General features: G+C 46.7%; 1 protein-coding gene across 2 annotated transcripts in view; it reads right to left on the bottom strand.

The window, feature by feature from the left end:
* Positions 1-17,584, bottom strand: part of WDR93 (WD repeat domain 93) — a 132,589-nt gene that overhangs the window by 54,956 nt on the left and 60,049 nt on the right. For both annotated transcript variants that reach the window (XM_030189687.1, XM_030189686.1), the window contains exons 8-11: positions 13,000-13,072; positions 4,523-4,706; positions 3,687-3,757; positions 2,461-2,547 (exon numbers count right to left, since the gene is read on the bottom strand). In XM_030189687.1, coding sequence (XP_030045547.1) covers positions 2,461-2,547; positions 3,687-3,757; positions 4,523-4,706; positions 13,000-13,072 — 415 coding nt within the window. The remainder of the gene's footprint in view (positions 1-2,460; positions 2,548-3,686; positions 3,758-4,522; positions 4,707-12,999; positions 13,073-17,584) is intronic.

Here is a 17,584-nt window from a genome sequence, read left to right on the forward strand (position 1 = left end):
AGGAGAAAGCTGCCTTTCAGGGGAGGGAGTGGGATCCGAAGGAAGGCCATCAGACTCCTCGTCAGAGAAATATCTGATGTCCTCCTCCTCCCACGAAGCCTCACCATCGGTATCAGACACAAGCTCACGGACCTGTGTCTGAAGCAGTGCCCGGCTCGACTCCTTGGAACCACGGCCACGGTGTGGGCGTCGAGAGGTAGACTCCCTCGCCCGCGCCGGCGAAGCTCCCTCCGCCGATGTCATCGGGGAGCCTTCCTGGGAGGCGACCGCAGTCGGTACCGCAAGCGGCACCGATGTTGGAGACCTCACCCCGGGCAAGGGGCCAGCCGGCGCCTCACTCAACGGTACCGGTGGCGCAAGCACCCCCGGTACCAGAGGGGAAGGGCGCAACAGCTCTCCCAGGATCTCTGGGAGAACGGCCCAGAGACTCTCGTGCAGAGCGGCTGTGGAGAAAGACATGGAAGCCGATGCAGGTGTCGATGTCAGAGTCTGTTCCGGGCGTGGAGGCTGTTCCGGGCTGTCCAAAGTGGAGCGCATCGACACCTCCTGAACAGAGGGTGAGCGGTCCTCTCGGTGCCGATGCCTACTGGGTGCCGACTCCCTCGGCGACCCAGAGCTCTCGGTACCGATACGGGAAGGAGACCGGTGTCGATGCTTCTTTGACTTTTTCAAACGAAGCATGTCACCGGAGCTTCCCGGTACCGATGAGGAGGACGTAGAATCCAGCCGTCGCTTCCTCGGGGCCGAGGCCGAAGAAGGTCGGTCTCGGGAGGGCTGTACCGCAGGAGCCCTCAGGGTAGGGGGAGACCCACCCGAAGGCTCACCGCCACCAGCAGGGGAATGGACAGCCCTCACCTGCACTCCAGTCGAACCACCACCGTCCGACGACATCAGCAGAAGTGGAGGTACCGGTACCACCGACGCCGACACAGTCTTCCGATGTCTCGGCCCCGATGCAGAGGGTTGATGCCTCGATGCACTCGATGCAGTCGCGGCCGAGGACGGAGGTCTTGACGCTGACGACGTCGACGCACTCGATACTCCCGGTGCCGATGCCGACGAAGAGCCCAAGAACAAAACGTTCCACTGGGCCAATCTCGCTACCTGAGTCATTTTCTGTAAAAGGACGCAAAGACTACAGGCCTGCGGGCGGTGCCCAGCCCTCAGACACTGAAGACACGACGCGTGCCTGTCAGTGAGCGAGATTACCTGGGCGCACTGGGTGCACTTCTTGAAGCCGCTAGGAGACTTCGATGACATGGGCGGAAAAATCACGCCGGCGAAATCAAAACTCGTAATTGCGGTAAGGCACCAAAAAGAGGGGGAGAAAAAATTCGACCCGAGACCTGAAAAGGGCCTATCCCGAAAACGAAAAGAAACTTAACGGGGCAAAAACTGGAAATACAGGAAGGGGAAAAAGACCGAAAAGGCCTTCTTCCGAAATCCTTTTTCCCTTTTTTTTTTTTTTTTTTTTTTTTACTAGCGAAAAGTCCAATTTTACTAGCGAAAAGTCCAAAAAAGACGCGCGAGGTCAACTTAAGGGGCGCGAACGGCGTAACACGACCGTACCGAGCGCGGACAAAAGAAGACTGACGAACACGAGCCGGTTCGGGCGGGAAGACGGCTGCGCATGCGCGGTGCGCATCAGGGCGCGAGGACTAGCAAAGGCCTTTGCTAGGAAAGTGTTCCGATTGGAGGGGCTGCCGTGGACGTCACCCATCAGTGAGAACAAGCAGCCTGCTTGTCCTCGGAGAATGAGGTGTTCATACTACCTCATGAAATATAGGAATAGTATGAAAGTGTTGGTGGAGAGTGGGAAAGTTTCCTGATTTTATTTTGATGGATAATGATATCAATATACCTATAAAACTGATATGTTATCTGGGCATTTATTTGGATGAAAAACTAACACTGAAAGGGTAATGGAGGATACATATACATAAGACCTTCCCTTCAATGATTTGAGAAAGACATCTGCTAGTCTGCCATGCAATCCCAGTCTGGAGCAGAACTGAGGGACTTTCTTGATGTACTGAATGGGAAAAATATCTATCAAGAAGTGCCCCACTCTCAAAAGATCTTCTGGGCCATGCCCCTGTCCAATGACCATTTGTAAGGTTGCATAATCTGACTCAGTTTGTCTGCCAGACAGTTGTCTTTCCTGCCAAATATATAGCTCTGAGTGACATCACTTGGGAGATGGCCCACTTCCACATTAAGACTGCTTCCTGAAACTGGACGTATGAATCTTCCCTTCCTGCTTCTTGATGTAAAACATTGCAACCTGGATATCTGTTTGAATAATATGATTTGATAATTGATCTCTGAGAGCATTCCAGGTGCAGTCCTAGTATTTGTAAAGAAAAATAGGCACTTTCATGTCTTTATAAAATAGACTAAAAACAAAGTCTGCTTGCCCTTCAAACCTAAGCAACCAATCTTTGACAGGGATGAAATTACCTGATTTTTCCTTGTGGGGTCTGACCAGTAAGTACTGGTAAAGATTGTGCCTGTCATTCCAGTGCACTCCAATGGCATTGGGCATACCTACAAAACAGGATAAGATGTCAAGTTCAGATTGACCTCTATTGATCAATGTAAGTAAATGCATAAATTAGTCAATCACCTCTGCTCAGTGCCCAAGGTGATTTACACATGTAAAATCAATATCCTATAAATTTCAATTAAGGCCAATTAGTGCCGATAATTATTAGCATCAAATTATTGGCCCTAACTTGCTTGTTAATCAACTAAATTGTGTTTGCGTGCAATTTTAAGCACCATTTATAGAATTTCAGGGAAAATGCATGTATAGGCATGTTCATGTATGGAGTTTGGGTGGAGTCGCAATACATGTACATGCACGGGTGTACAGGTTGTACTTGCATATATTTACATCATCCATGGTTTTAATCTATGATTTCTGCCAGTTTACTGCTAGTATTTTTAAACAATAGACTAAAACTAGGAGCTTTTTAACCCTCTGAACCTAAGTGCCCTGCACTAGCGGCAGAGGCCGTTTTTGATGTGCGCTGAGGCCCTTTTTACCTCAGTGGGGAAAAAAGTTTAAAAAAAGCATGGCCATGAGGTAAGATTGCTCTTAATGCATGGCCATGTGGAGGGGAGCACTTACTGCTACCCACTGAGGTGGAGGTAAGGGCTCCCGCGCTACCGGGTAGCGTGTGGCACTGCCCGATTAACGCCAGGTAACAGCCGCACTAAAAAATTGTTACACGTTAGGCCAGCGGTAGCTCCAAACTGGCATGTGAAAAGCCCGCATTGGGCTTACCGCTGCTTAGTAAAAGGGCCCCAAAATTACTCCCTTTGGGACAAAGTCTGCAGATATGTTTTACCCATGAACTCTTCCCAAAGTTTCAAAGCAGAAATATGCAAAAGGATTTCCTCTCTGAAACTTGCCATAGATATAAAGGACCTGCTTTTTCTGCAGGTGCCTTTTCCCACTGAAAATAATGTATGTGTCTTATTTTATTTCCAGCAACTAAAGCACAACCCCAGAATACTTCCTCTACATGTGGTTGAATGAACACATGTTGTGGAACAATGTGCAAACTTTCAGCTAGAATCATGCTTGAAGACCTAGAGGAATGGTTGAACCATTAAAATAAGAAACTATGATATTTACCATACTGAAATAATGCAACTGGAGATTTAGAGGTGCTGCTTACCTGTCAGAGATTTTCCATCACTTCCCATCTGCAAAATTTTACCAGGCAGGAGAAAGTAAAACACTGCTTCACTATGTGATAGAAAGAAAAAGCAAAATAAAATATAAGGAGAAAAAAAACACCAGAAATCAAGTTCCTAATTTCATACTAAGGTATATGCTGAACAGGATTTACTTTTTTAGCACACATTTTTATTATATCAGTTCTCCTTTTCCTTTGTTGTCTCTCTACTTTTTCTCCCTATCCCACCTTCACCAGCTTCTCATGACTACACAAAGGTGATTCAAAATTCCTAGCTGGTCATAGGCTAAAATAAAAAACTATTCTCAAGCTGAATCCTTTCCTTTCTCTTTTTATTTTTCTCAGCAAAGTTTGGGTGGAATCTGGGCAAAGCATGTAAGTATGCATGTAGATAATAAAATATAGTTATTTATGTGCTTACATTAACAAACATCAATATGGACATTTACACCAGCTCTAGAAAGTGGACATTAACATGAGCCCTAGAGCTGGTGTAAATGTCTCTGCCAATATTTTCCAAGTAAACACTCTACCCTTTGCATGCCCATTGGCCAAGTACACACCCTCATGTCAAAGAATGCAATTTTGTGCATGTTGTTATTTTTTAAGAGGTCATTTCAGGGAGTATATGGCCACATCTGCAAGCAATTGTTAAAATACCACCAAAGTGGGCACATACTTTACAACTGAAAGTACGTACTCCCTTATAAAATTACCCTCAAAATGGCTTACAAACAGCTAGCACAATAATTATGTCAGAAGGGTTGAGTCTCCCAAATTCGTAAATAACACTTATCACAAGTCTTGGGTTTTACCTGGGCTTCTTCTCTTCTGTAGGCTCAGCATTCCTTGCGTCAAGATATTTTTTAAAGGTAGCATAAAATACTGCTTCCTGATGTTCCCATTGATGTGCACTAATCACATGATTGTGTCCTGAACCAATAACATTGGACTCGTCAGTCTTCTGAAGAGCTTCTGATGCAGTTTTAAAATGGCTTCCTGAAATAAAGGAAACCCATTTTGTTCTTACTCAAAAGACAAATGCAGAAAATACGCATGTCCAGCATCTGCCCTGCATTTAACACACAGGGTAGACACTTACCGTATGGCATCTGAACTATCAGACACTGCATGTAACATGGTGTGAGCCCACTGAAAACAAATAAAAAAGAATTGCTGCAGCAGGGCACCCCCCCCCAATTCCGAACCCCTACCCAGTCAAAGTCCCATAGCCTAGTGTCCCCCCAATTCAATCTCCCCAGTCACAATTCCATCCCCCCAGCTCCCCCCTACAATCCAATTCCCCCAGTCACAGAATCAAACCCCTCCACTTTCCCCATCACATTCCCAAACTCCCCAACAACTTCTCAGAGTCCTAAACCCCGATACAACCCCGCCCTGACAGAAAAACCTGCCCCTCTGAGAGACTCTCCCCCCCCCCCCCCCCCACACACACACACACTCCTGCAGAACCCTACATTTTTCCCACCACCTCTCTCCGGGATCTACCAGGGGTCTGTAGTAGTAGGTCTGGGGTTCCCCAGTGGCAGCAATCATCCTCTATCCCTTCCCAGGGTCAGCGTTATCATCCAAAATGGTGTCTGTTCCCCCAGTAGATGATTGGCTTGCATCTTTACTGATAGAATCTTCTCAGTAGTCACTGCTGCCTCTGCCTCACGTGACTTGATCCTTTCCTATGGTGTCCCTCAGGTGTCAGCCCTTACCCACTCCCCTATTATTCAACATCTTTCTGAGTCTCCCTTGCCTCACTAATTCAAGCTCTAGGCTTCTCTGCTTACTTTTACGCAGATGATGTCCTTATAGTTCATTACACCAATCCTCCTGTCCCTGACGTCTCTTCCCTGTAGTAAGCACCAAATAAGATTGCTTACAATCTTCTTGCCCTTAGTCATACTAAACAGTTGATCAGAATGATATGAGGAGGAGACTCGTAGCCCAGCAGCTTGAAGAGGTGAGATCTGGGCCGATCCTACACCCATAAAAGAAGCGGAATGGCAGCCGCCATAACCTCGTCAAAAGAAGAGAAGGAAAGGTCTAGTAGATGGAGACGGCCTTCGTTCCTATGGAGGTGAGGAGTCAGATAGTATTCCATAGGACTTCTGCTCCAAGAAGCATCGGGGATCTTTATCTGACACCCATGCACCTGTCATCGGTGTCATCCAGAACTCCTCATGGGAGGACTGAGACAGAATCTGCTTCGACCACGAGGAACCATGACCCCGAGAGGGGTGTTGAGGAGTGGACTCATAGGCGTAGTTTGACTGTTCCATTTGGGGGGGGGGGGCACAATGTGGGCTGTGACACATTATCACATTCATTTGCATATATAAATCTCATATATGTTCATTATGGTTATCTCGAAAAATAGATTGGATAGGAACCCAGTTTATTGAACAGTGAAGATTTTTTCACTGAAATGAGCTAGCACCAAAGGATGTTTGTCTCATGGTGCCCCCACTCACATCCCCAAGGGCAGTGCACACTATCCCTCTCCCCTTCCCCTCACACACTTCCCTAGAACATCGATACACCTCCTACTGAGAAAACAGAACAAGTTGGACTGTTACAAATCCATAGGCAGAAAATATACCCTAGCAAAACATACCACCACACCACAAAATGGGCTCAGCAACCCAACCACCTGACTTTCCATCTCCCCACAACAGCACAAAAGAGGCTCGGCAACCCCACTACCTGACCTTCCAGCTCTCCACAACAGCATAAAAGTGGTCAGGGATCCTATCACTTCTACCTCTCCCACACACACAAACACATAAAAGGCAATTCTATAACACAGCACCTATATTTAGGCACCTGATAGGAGTTGAATCTATAAAGGTACCTAGCAGGTACCTAAATATAAAGAGGCATATTTTCAAAGCACTTTGGGAGGCTAAGTTCCATAGGTATCTATGGAACTTTGGGAGGCTAAGTGCTTTGAAAATATGCAAAGTGTCCTATTATAGAATTCTTTAAAATATCCCTTCCAAATCCTCTTTTCTCCATGAAAATTTGCACAAAAGTTTCTTCATTTTCTTCCTCCTCATGCTGACCTCCACTTTCATCCTCCAATCCATCATAGGCAGTCAATGAGTCAACTGTTTGGGGAGGTTCAGATGGGTGGGACTAAGGTAGTGGGGTGGGATGAGGTAAGTTAAAAATTCTTAGTGTGGGGGGGGGGGGGTAACTCCTACATCAACAGTAAAGGTACAGTAAGGGCATTTCTGAACACAGCAAGGAAGGATCCCTTTAAAGTCTCTCTGGTGCACAGCCTACAGCTGCCACCCTCAATTATTTATTTTACTGATAATATGTACACTGAATACCACTCCAGAAGTGCCAAAAAAAATCTAAATAATGTACAGCACAACACCACAGTGGAGGAAGCAAGGACAACACAACAACACAGTGGGGGAAGCAACATATTAAACAGAATAGTATTTGCAGTATTCTGGTAATATATGCAGGCATTTTAAAACTTGGCTAGCAAGCAGTTCTAGCTCCCCAGTCCAGCGTCTTCCTGTTGGCCATGTGAACAGCAATGTTTGACATAGGCGCCAACTCTGTTGGTGCTCGAGCTCCCCCAATATTTTGGGACCCGTCACCCAACCAGAACACATCAGAAGTTCCAGTTCCAACCCCAGCCCGACCTGCCCGCCCTCTTCTCCCACAACAGCCCTCCTTTCCTTCCTGCCGCCCAGCGTTTAAAACTTATTTTACCTCAAGTCGCAGCGGCAGTGAAAGCAGCAGGCTCACCTCCAGCCTTCCCTTCCCTTTCAGTGTCCCACCCTCACGGAAACAGGAAATTACATCAGAGGAGGGCGGGACACTGAGAGGGAAGAGAAAGCTGGAGGCGAGCCTGCTGCTTCCACTGCCGCTGCGACTTAAGGTAAAATAAGTTTTAAACGCTGGGTGGCAGGAAGGAAAGGAGGGCTGTTGTGGGAGAAGAGGGCGGGCAGGTCGGGCTAGGGTTGGAGCTGGAACTCAGGGGCTGAAAAGGGGAAAGGGAAATGGGACTTGATATACTGCCTTTCTGAGGTTTTTGCAAGTACATTCAAAGCGGTTTACATATATTCAGGTACTTAATTTGTACTTTACTGATAGAATCTTCTCAGTAGTCACTGCTGCCTCTGCCTCACTTGACTTGATCCTTTCCTCTGGTGTCCCTCAGGGGGAGCAGGTAGGGTTTGGGGCGAGTCACTGACATGAATGGGAGGGGAAGGCAGAGGAGCATTGCTGGACATGGATGGGATGGGAAGGGAGGGTAGGGGAGAGAGGAGAAATCGATGGACATGGAGGGGAGGGCAGGGGAGAGAGGAGAATTACTGGATATGGATGGAGGAGAGGGCAAGGGAGAGAGGATAGGTACTGGGAGGGCAGAGGAGAAAGGAGAGTTGCTGAACATGGATGGCTGGAGGGGAGGGCAGGAGAAATGCTGGACATGGATAGAGGAGAGGGAAGACAAGAAGGAGATGACATTGGATGGAGGGGGGGGAGGAGAAATTCTGGACATGTATGGAGGGGAGGGAAGAAAGAGGAAAGAGATGCACATGGATGGTGGGGAGGGGAGAGAGGAGAAATGCTGAACATGGAGTGAAGGAAAGACAGAGGGAGTAGATGCAAATGGATGGAGGGGACAGGAGAAATGCTGGACATGGATGGAGGAGAGGGAAGACAGAATAGGAGATGCACATGGATGGAGGGGAGAGAGGAGAAATGCTGGACATGGATGTAGGGAAGAGAAGAGAGAGGAAGTGAGATGAACATGGATGGAGGGGCGGAGAGAGAGGAGAAATGCTGGACATGGATGGAGGGAGTAGAGGAAAAATGCTGGACATGGATGGAGGAGAGGGAAGAGAGAGGAAGGTGATGCATATGGATGGAGGGGAGGGAAGAAAAAGGAAGGAGAAGCATACTGATGGAGATGAGGGAAAGGGAAAAGAGGAGAAAAACCACATGGATGGAGAAAATAGGCAAAAGCTGGATCCACTCTATACCTTCTCCAGTCAAGTCAGCGGAGGACCCAGCTTTTACCTATGGATGGCGGTAAAGGTGGTTAGCTTAGCGGAGTTTAAAAAAGGTTTGGACGGCTTCCCAAAGAAAAAGTCCATAGACCATGGGCTTGGGGAAAATCCACTATTTCTGGGATAAGCAGTATAGAATTTTTTGTACTTTTTTGGGATCTTGCCAAATATTTGTGACCTGGATTGGCCACTGTTGGAAACAGGATGCTGGGCTTGACGGACCTTTGGTCTTTCCCAGTATGGCAATACTTATGTACTTATGGCAAGAAATGAAGAAGAAAGGAGGAAAGTAAAGAAATAAAAGGCCAAGTGTCTGAATAGGGATCTGTTTGTTAGGTTCTGAGATTTTGATAACATATTGTTTCAGGTTTGGCAAGACTGTGTTGGCATGAGTTGTCCAGTGCTTCCCCGAGTGAGACTACGGCTCTTTACTTCTGGGTATTCAGGAACACTTGGTGGAGCAGGGCATCTTGGCATCACAGTGCCACTTAGTTTATAATGCTCTTTTGCTCATCAAGAAATTGATTCTGTCCTATTGGGTGGCAGAAGATTCACCACCACTATTTGCAGCTATGGTTTGTCAATATGAGAGAAATGGCCTGTTTTGAACAGGATCTATCAGCACAGCAGTCCCACTCTCTCCCACAGCTGATGATAAGAAATGATGTTGCACAAGGTTTTACACTTGTACCCTGCAACTACTTAGACAGTAGACTCATTTTGCATACCATTCATTTTCGATTTGATATTGCAAAAGGACCCCTGAGCATGGTATACTGTCTGAACCAGAAGAAGCTGGTTAAGGCTTTTGAAAGCTAACTGAAAAATGTATTCACTTAGTCCAAAAGAAAACCATTACCTTATTTTCCACTTTGCACTGTTTATAATATGCTAGTTTTTAAGCTAAAAATATATTTTTTTCTACCTGTGTGGTCTGGTCATTTAATGTTTCTAATCGTGTTGATTCCAGTCTCTGGTTTCTGCTAACTCTCTTGCCAGGATTTCCTTTTCCATTTGTCATTTTTCTCTCTCCTCCTGTCTTCTTCACTTTCTTCATTATATCTATATCCAGCATTGATCTTTTCCTTCCAGTTTCTTCCATTTATTTTTCTGCCTTTCTGTCCAGATTTCATTATTTATTTATTTATTTATTACTAACCAGTCTTCAATTTCCCTCTTTTTACTGCATCTACCTACAAGTTTCCATCTCTTTCCCTCACCCCTACCCCTTCCTCATATTCCCCAGACTTTCACTAACCCTGTCCTCTCCTTTTTCCGTCCTCTTTCCCTCTATTCCATCCTGTTTCCTTCCATTCCCTCTTCCTCCCTATTCTATCCAGTGTCTTCTCCCTCTCTTCCATCTAGTGTCTCCTCCTTCTCTCTCTCCCCTTCCATCTAGCAACTCCCACCTCTCCCTTCCATCCAGCAACTCCCACCTCTCCCTTCCATCCAACATCTCCCATCTCTCATCCCCTTCTATCCAGTGTCTCCCCTTCCTCCTTCCATCCAGCGTCTCCCCCCTCTCTCCCTTCGCATCTCCCATCTCTCTCACTCTCATTCCTTTCCATCATTTCTCCTCTCCCCCTTCAATTCAGCATCTCCTCCTCTCTCTCCCCTTTACAGCATCTTCCATCTCTCTCTCTCTCATTCCTTTCTATCCAGTGTCTCCCCTTTATCCCTCCATCAAGCATCTCCGCCTCACCCCTCCATCGAGCATCTCCCCTCTCTCTCTCCCCTTTGCATCTTCCATCTCTCTCATTCTGTTCCATCCAGTGTCTCCCCTCCCCCTTACCTCCAGCCATCCTCTGCAGAATCTCCCATCTCTCTCATTCCTTTCCATCCAGTATCTCCCCTTCCTCCTTCCCTCCAGCATCTCCCCCTCTCTCTCTTTCCCTTCCACTGCCTCCCCCCTCTCTATCCTATTCCATTCACTGTCTCTCCAGGCTTTCCACTTTCCATCCAGTGTCTCCCCCTTCCATCTAGAATGTCCTCTCTCACTCCCCCTTCCCTGATGCAGCCATTCAAGATCTCTTCTCCCCCACCTAACCTGTCTTCTCGCTCACTCTCTCTCCAGCCCCTCCCCCGGGCAAGGTTAGGGCCATAGGTGCCAAACTACTAGCTTCTCCTCCTGGTTGCTGCTGTGGCGACCTCGAGGAACTGCAAGCTTCCATGCTCTACCCTGCCCTTCCCTTGCTTGCCCCTCACTCACTCTCTCCATCCTACCGTACCTGATGCAGCTACAAAACAAAATAAAAATGTGCATGGGGCCATGCTCCTGCGCGCTCTGCTGTCAGCTTCCCTCCTCCTCTCTCTGGAAACAGGAACTTACATTATGAGAGAGGTGAGGGAGGAGGAGGGGAGCCGGCAGTGGCAAGTGCAGCAACAGTATGGCCCAGCGTAGGTTTTCATTATGCTTTGCCAAGGAGAGTTTGGAGGGAATGAGCGAGAGGCAGGGAAGGAAAGGAAAGGAAAGGGAACAGCACAAAAGCTTGCGGTTCCTCCAGGCTGCCACAGCAGCGGCAGTGAAAAGCTAGTGGTGGGTGTTTATGTCCCTACTCCTGCACAGGTAGGGCCAGCTCATTGGGGGGGGCAATGCCCCCCCTTCGCCCCCCAAACTACGCCTATGAGCCGACTCCAGGCTCAACTTTAATGAAAACTGCCGGCATCAACCTTTGAACAATGTAGGTGGCAATCGACGCCAGAGTTGTATGTGAAACCAGTGTCAGAGGCCTCACCACAGGCTGAGAGCCATGCGAGGTCAACTTGAGAGGCATGGCAGGCGCAAACACCCTTGGCGCTGATGCTCTCTGAACAAAGCCATGAACTCAGGGAGCAAGTCTCAGATATGCCCATAGAGGGACAATGTTGGTTCAGATTCAGAGACAAGCTGTGAAAGCAGCAGAGCCTCACCACAGGCTGATGGCCATACAGAGCTGAGAGGAGAAGCATGACAGGCTCAAGCACACTTGAAGTCGATGCACTCTGAAGAAAGCCTGCTTTTCACCACAGGCTGAGGTCCATATGGGTCTGTGGAGAAGAAAGGCAGGTGCAAGCACCCTCGACACCAATGCACTCAGAAAAAAGCCAGTCAGCCAGCAGCTCTTGGAGCAAGATGCCTGGTTCCAATGTTCCGAGATGCACTCAGCCTTCTGGCATCGACAGTCCTCGAGGAGTGAATGCCTCAGTGCCACGGAACTCATGGCACCATGCATCGAGGGAGTTCGATGCTGATACTTTGCAATACCAGGCATCCATGATCCTCAGTACTGACAAGGACAAGGCCGAAGCCTTGCATAGAGGCAGATGCTGAGGCAGGTGTCAATACAACCACCGATATCAATACCGACATCAATGCTGACTTCGAGGCATCAACGTCAAAAAGAGTTCCCTAAGAGCCACTCTGGCTAACTGGGTTTTGGCTTTGATCTGAAAATACAGAAGGGGTATGTTCAAACTTGAAAAAGAGTGGCCGTGCCAAAAGCGGTCCGATTGCACCGGAGACACTGGGAACTACCAAAGGAAAGACTTGATGGTGCCTCAAAAAGGATGAGGTACCAGAGAAAAAACAAGGGAAAAGACCCAACCGGGGCTCAGGCCTTAGTGCAGCCTACTGAGCGCAGTAAATAAAGGTAAAAGGAAAAGAAAAATGAAAGAAAATCGAATGGGAAGAAATAAACCCAGATGTGCACAGAACTAAAGAAAAAGTCACTAAAAAGAAACTCTGTTAAAGAACCGAACCAAAGCTGTGAGAAGGAAAAAACACATCCACTCCTCACAGCAGAAAAAAAAGAGACTATTGGTCCCATGCTCATGAGGCGGGCAGAAAGGCACTCGTGCTCCAAAGAGCTCTGTTTAAAAGCTTGCTACAAGCTCTGGACCAGGGCAGCGCAGACCGCATTACCCGCATGTGAGAATATTAGCCTGCTTGTCCTCGAAAAAGTATTTACTCTTTAGATGTTTTGTAATCAATGTTTTATTTTAGTATTTATGTTTCCGATTGTATTTTTTGTTAACTAGGTGAACCGCTTTGGATACTATCTCAAAATCAGGGAAGTGATTACAAATTTGTAATATATAAATAACATAATACTCACCGCTCATTACTATATGACTTTGATCGTTTGCATGCATATCAGATGTGGTCGGTATTTTTACTGTAATTTTTATTAGCTGTTTTTAGTTCATCTCAAATTAGAATTATATAGGAAACAAGACAGCCCCAGATTGATTAGGAGGTGTCCATTTACCTGTAAGAGGCCTGGGTGACTTGATTTTCATGATTAAAGCTGGTGGAGTCACTTTAGTTTCCACAGAGCCCACCTAATGTTATCAAAGTATTTTGTTAAAAGGAAATATAGCCTCCTTAACAAATATATCTACTAAACAACACTTTCTTTCACATTATCCTATCTAAAAGCAAAACTTTAAAGCTAAAATAGATACTTTTTAAAATCTTAGCTCTTAATATCTTGCAAATTTAAATTGTGTTCTAGACATGGATCTAGAAGTGTAACTGAAAATTAAAGATAGTACCTCTAACTAAGTTGCCATTTCTAAATTAGCAACAATATATGCAAATTATTATTACTGGCATTCAAAATCCAGCGCAGAATGCATGCAAAGAGCCCTAAATCCAGACTCAAGATAAGATGCAAAGGCTGAAACACATTACAAGCTAACTAGCTATTTACTGTCTCAATACAATGCTAGTCATTTTGAGGGTAATTTTATAACATGGTACCTAAAATAATTTCTCAAAAAGCACCAATTTTTTTGTATGTTTTCTAAACGCAACACAGTGCAATGATCCCCAGCAGTGAATAAATTCTTTTGTACAGAATTACACTTGCTCCAGAGAAGATGCAAATGTGTAAATGTGCTCTATGTGTGTCAATGTGTATTGTCTAAAATACATGTATACATGACAACTACACCCCCCCAGAAATACACATACATTACAACTATGCCTCCAGGTATGCTTATGCGCATTCCACATAAAAGTATTCATCTTATTGTTGGAAAGCATATAACTGTGCACAGTGGCATAGCTAGGAATGAATGAATTGGCTCCAGGCAGAAAAGTTAAGATGGGCCCCTTGTAACACCATCTCTCCCAAAGTAGTGGGAATGGGGAGGGTGGGGAGGGAAAGGGAAACGCCTTCAGCGCTCTGTAAACAAATCCTGCAAAAAGCAAACACATTTCAGACCTATATATAAAACTTGTTATAGAAATAGAAACAGAAATGCAATATCAGATACCTTACCAAAGCTGACATATGGAGTTCCTTTTATAATTGTATTTTATATTTTTATTTGTCCTATTGGTTAGAAAAGCAGTATATTAAGCCAATAAACATAAACATATCAGAATTAATACATTCAGAAAAAATACTTATTTCTACCTTTGCTGTCTGAGCATTGCTTTAGTCTCTGTGTCTCTTTTCTGCTTTCCTCTGTTCTTTCTTAACTCTCTTTCCAGGATCCAGAGTTTTGAAATTTCTTCATTCTCTGTGTCCACCATCCATCTTCCCTCAGCGTCCCTTATCCATCCTGTCCAGCATTTCTCATCTGTGTCCCTATTCTTCCCCAGATATTTATTTATTTATTTATTTGTAGCATTTATACCCCGCTCTTTCCCACTAATAGCAGGTTCAGTGCAGCTTACAGAGTATGGTACAAGGTATCAGAGAGACAATACAAAGTATGTTGCAATGTATCACAAAGATAATACAAAGTATGATATAATATATCACGGAGATAGAGTGGGACAGTAGTGAAAGATGTGGGGAAAGGATTGGGATGTGGGCAGGCTTGGTGTTATACTAGAATTAGGTAGGGTTGTTTGGGTAGGCTTGTTTAAAGAGGTAAGTCTTCAGCAGCTTGCGGAAGAGCAGGTGTTCATTGGTTTTTCGGATATGTCTAGGTAAGGCGTTCCAAAGTTGGCTGCCTATAACGGAGAAGTTGGATGCATAATAGGTTTTGTATATGAGGCCTTTGTAGTTGGGGAGATGAAGATTCAGATATGTTCAAGAAGATTTGTACCAGTTCCTGGCTGGAATATCAATCAAATTGGACATGTAGCTTGGGGATTCGCCATTCAGGATCTTGTGGATCATTGTGTGGGTTTTGAAGTTGATTCTTTCCTTTCTAGCAAAAAAGGTGCCGGTGCTCAAATGCTAGGCCACCCTTCAAGGGTGGGGTGATCACTGAGAGACCCACCCCACAATAGCCTGGCCCCCTGCAACCAGTCACAGAATCTATGACAAGGCAGAATTGGTGTGTAGAGCCTGAGCTCTTTCATTAAAACTTGGGGTCCATGGGTCAATTTTAGCAGAAAATGGAAAAGGTGACGGTACTCAGTACCCCCAAGTACCCCCTCAAAAAAAGCCCTGTCTAGCATTGCCCCTCTGTGCCCCTATCCCATGCTCTATCCATGCCCAGAATCTTTCCTCTGTGTCCCTGTGCCTCTCAATATCCATTTTCCTCCTATCTCTTCTATTCCTCCTGAACCCCAACCCTGGGGCCTGAATCTCTCCTGCCCCTCCCCTATGGTCTGGCATCTCTCTCCCCCAGTCTCTCTCTTTTTCCCTTTGCTCTTCTCCCCTCCCCAGGTCCGGCATCTCTCTCCCCCAGTCTTTCCATTTGCTCTTCTCCCCCTCCCCAGGTCCAACATCTCTCTCTTTCTCTCTCCTTTGTTCAGGGTCTCTCTCTCTCTCTCACTTTCCCTCTGCTTTCCCCCCTGGTTTAGCATCTCTCTCCCTCTCTTCCCTACCTCCAGGCTCTATTCTCTCCCCCCCCCCCCAAACAGGCCTGGCATTTCTCTCTAGTACCTCTCTACAAACACACACACAATGCTCCAAACACGCAGTGGGTTACCAGCAGAGTCAGCAATAAAACAGGCTGCCTCCAGCTGGCCTGGCAGCTTAACTCTCTGATGCAACTTCTTGTGGGTGAGATGTGGCAGAGAAAAAGTCCTGGCAGTGCCGGATGGAGGCAACCTATTTTCATTGCTACTTCTGCTGGCCACCCCCTCCCCCATGCACATTTGGAGGACTAAGGAAGGGGTACTGGAGAGAGATGTCAAGCCTGGGGAGGGGGGGGAGGAGTAAAGAATGATGCACAGGAAGGAGAGGATGGGAGTGAAAGAGAGAGATGCTGGATAGTGGGCACCTTGGTTCAACAGCATCCTACCACTGGGTAGTCCTGCCCTTTTTCTGGACTCACTCAATGACAGTTATGCCCTGCTCATGTCAGTGGGGTAAGCACAGGTGGGCCAGCATTGGGGGAGGGGCAAATTGAGTGCCACGGCTAGGGGAAGCCCCTATGGCCCAGCATCTCCTCCCCCTCCGGTCTACCTTAATAGGTGTCTTTCTTCATAGGGGTCACTGGAAGCAGCAGTAATTCATACATGCTGCCTGCGGTTGACCCAGAAGCCTTCCTTATGCTGTGTCCTGCCCCCTCTGATACAACTTCCTGTTTCTGCCTGTGTGGAACACAGCAGAGAAAAGGCTTCAGGGTCAGCTGCAGGCAACATGTGTGAATCGCTACCACTGCCGGCAACCCATATGAAGAAAAACATCCAGTAAGTTACACCGGGGAGGGGGAGGGGAAGGGGGGGAGATGCATGACCATGGGCAGGGGGGAGGAGGGAGAGAGAGAAATGCTGAACAATGGGAGGGAGGGGGAAAGAGATGGTGAACAATGGGAGGGAGGGAGGGAGGGAGAAATGTTGGATCTGGTGCTCAAAGGAGGGAGAGAGAGATGGTGGACAATGGAAAAGAAAGGAAGGAGGGAAGAGAGAAGGTGGAGATGTTGGAGATGGGATGGGAGGGAGGGAAAGATGCTGTACAGGAATGGGGAAGGAAGAAAGAGAGCTTTTGGACTTAGGAGCAGAAGGAAATGGCAGACAGATGCTGGACAATGGAAGGGAGGGAAGAGAGAGGCCACAGAGGGAGGAGTGGAAAGCAGGAAAGAGAGAGGCAGAGATGCTGGGACCATGTTGGGGTGAAGGCACGATAGAAGAAGAGGAGCTGGACCATGGAGGTGGGGCAGGAGGAAAGAGAGAAGGGACAGGAAAATTCTGGGGAGGTAGCGTGGAAGAGACAGAGAGATGTCAGACTACGAGGGTGGGGTGAGGAGAGAGAGGGGGCAAATGCTAGGCTACAAGGATGGAGAGAGGGAGAGGAAGAGAGATGCTGCAAATGGTTGAACCATGTAGGAGAGTCTAAGATGGGGGTAGCAAAGAGATGAGTGAGAGGAGGAAAGTGAGTAGACAAAAGATGGAAGGGAATATAGGAGGCTGAAGAAGGAGCGAGCTGGGAAATGGGAAAGCTAGGGTGTGAGAGGATGAGATGAAAATAGGAAGATGAGAAGTAAAAAGAAGGCTAATGGTGAGAAAGAGGGTGAAATCTGAGTGGACAGAAAGGCAGAACAAAAAAAAAAAAGGAAAGAAAGAGCTAAAAGGGAAAGATATGGTGTAGTGAAGGTATGGAACAAGACAGAAGGAGACAAGAGAGAGGAGAAAAGGCAAATGAACAGCAGCCACTGGAAGGAGAATTAGTAGAAGACAGACAGGAAAGCGCAAAAGAGAAGCTGGAGCCAACATCATGGAAAATAAAGGGGTAGATATTCAAATCAACTTAAATGGCCAGGAGAGGATCCTGGCAGTTTAAATCATTTGTCTAAGTGGGGATATTCAGTGACACTTAACCAGACAGTGTCGTTAATATTCCCATTAACCAGCCATCCTCTAACTGGCGATGTTAGGGGTGGGCCGGGACAAAGTTAGGACAGAGTGGCAATCTAGCTAGTTAGCAGCAATATTCAGTCCAC

The sequence above is a fragment of the Microcaecilia unicolor genome, chromosome 1 (genome assembly GCF_901765095.1).
Source record: "Microcaecilia unicolor chromosome 1, aMicUni1.1, whole genome shotgun sequence".
Lineage (NCBI taxonomy): Eukaryota > Metazoa > Chordata > Amphibia > Gymnophiona > Siphonopidae > Microcaecilia > Microcaecilia unicolor.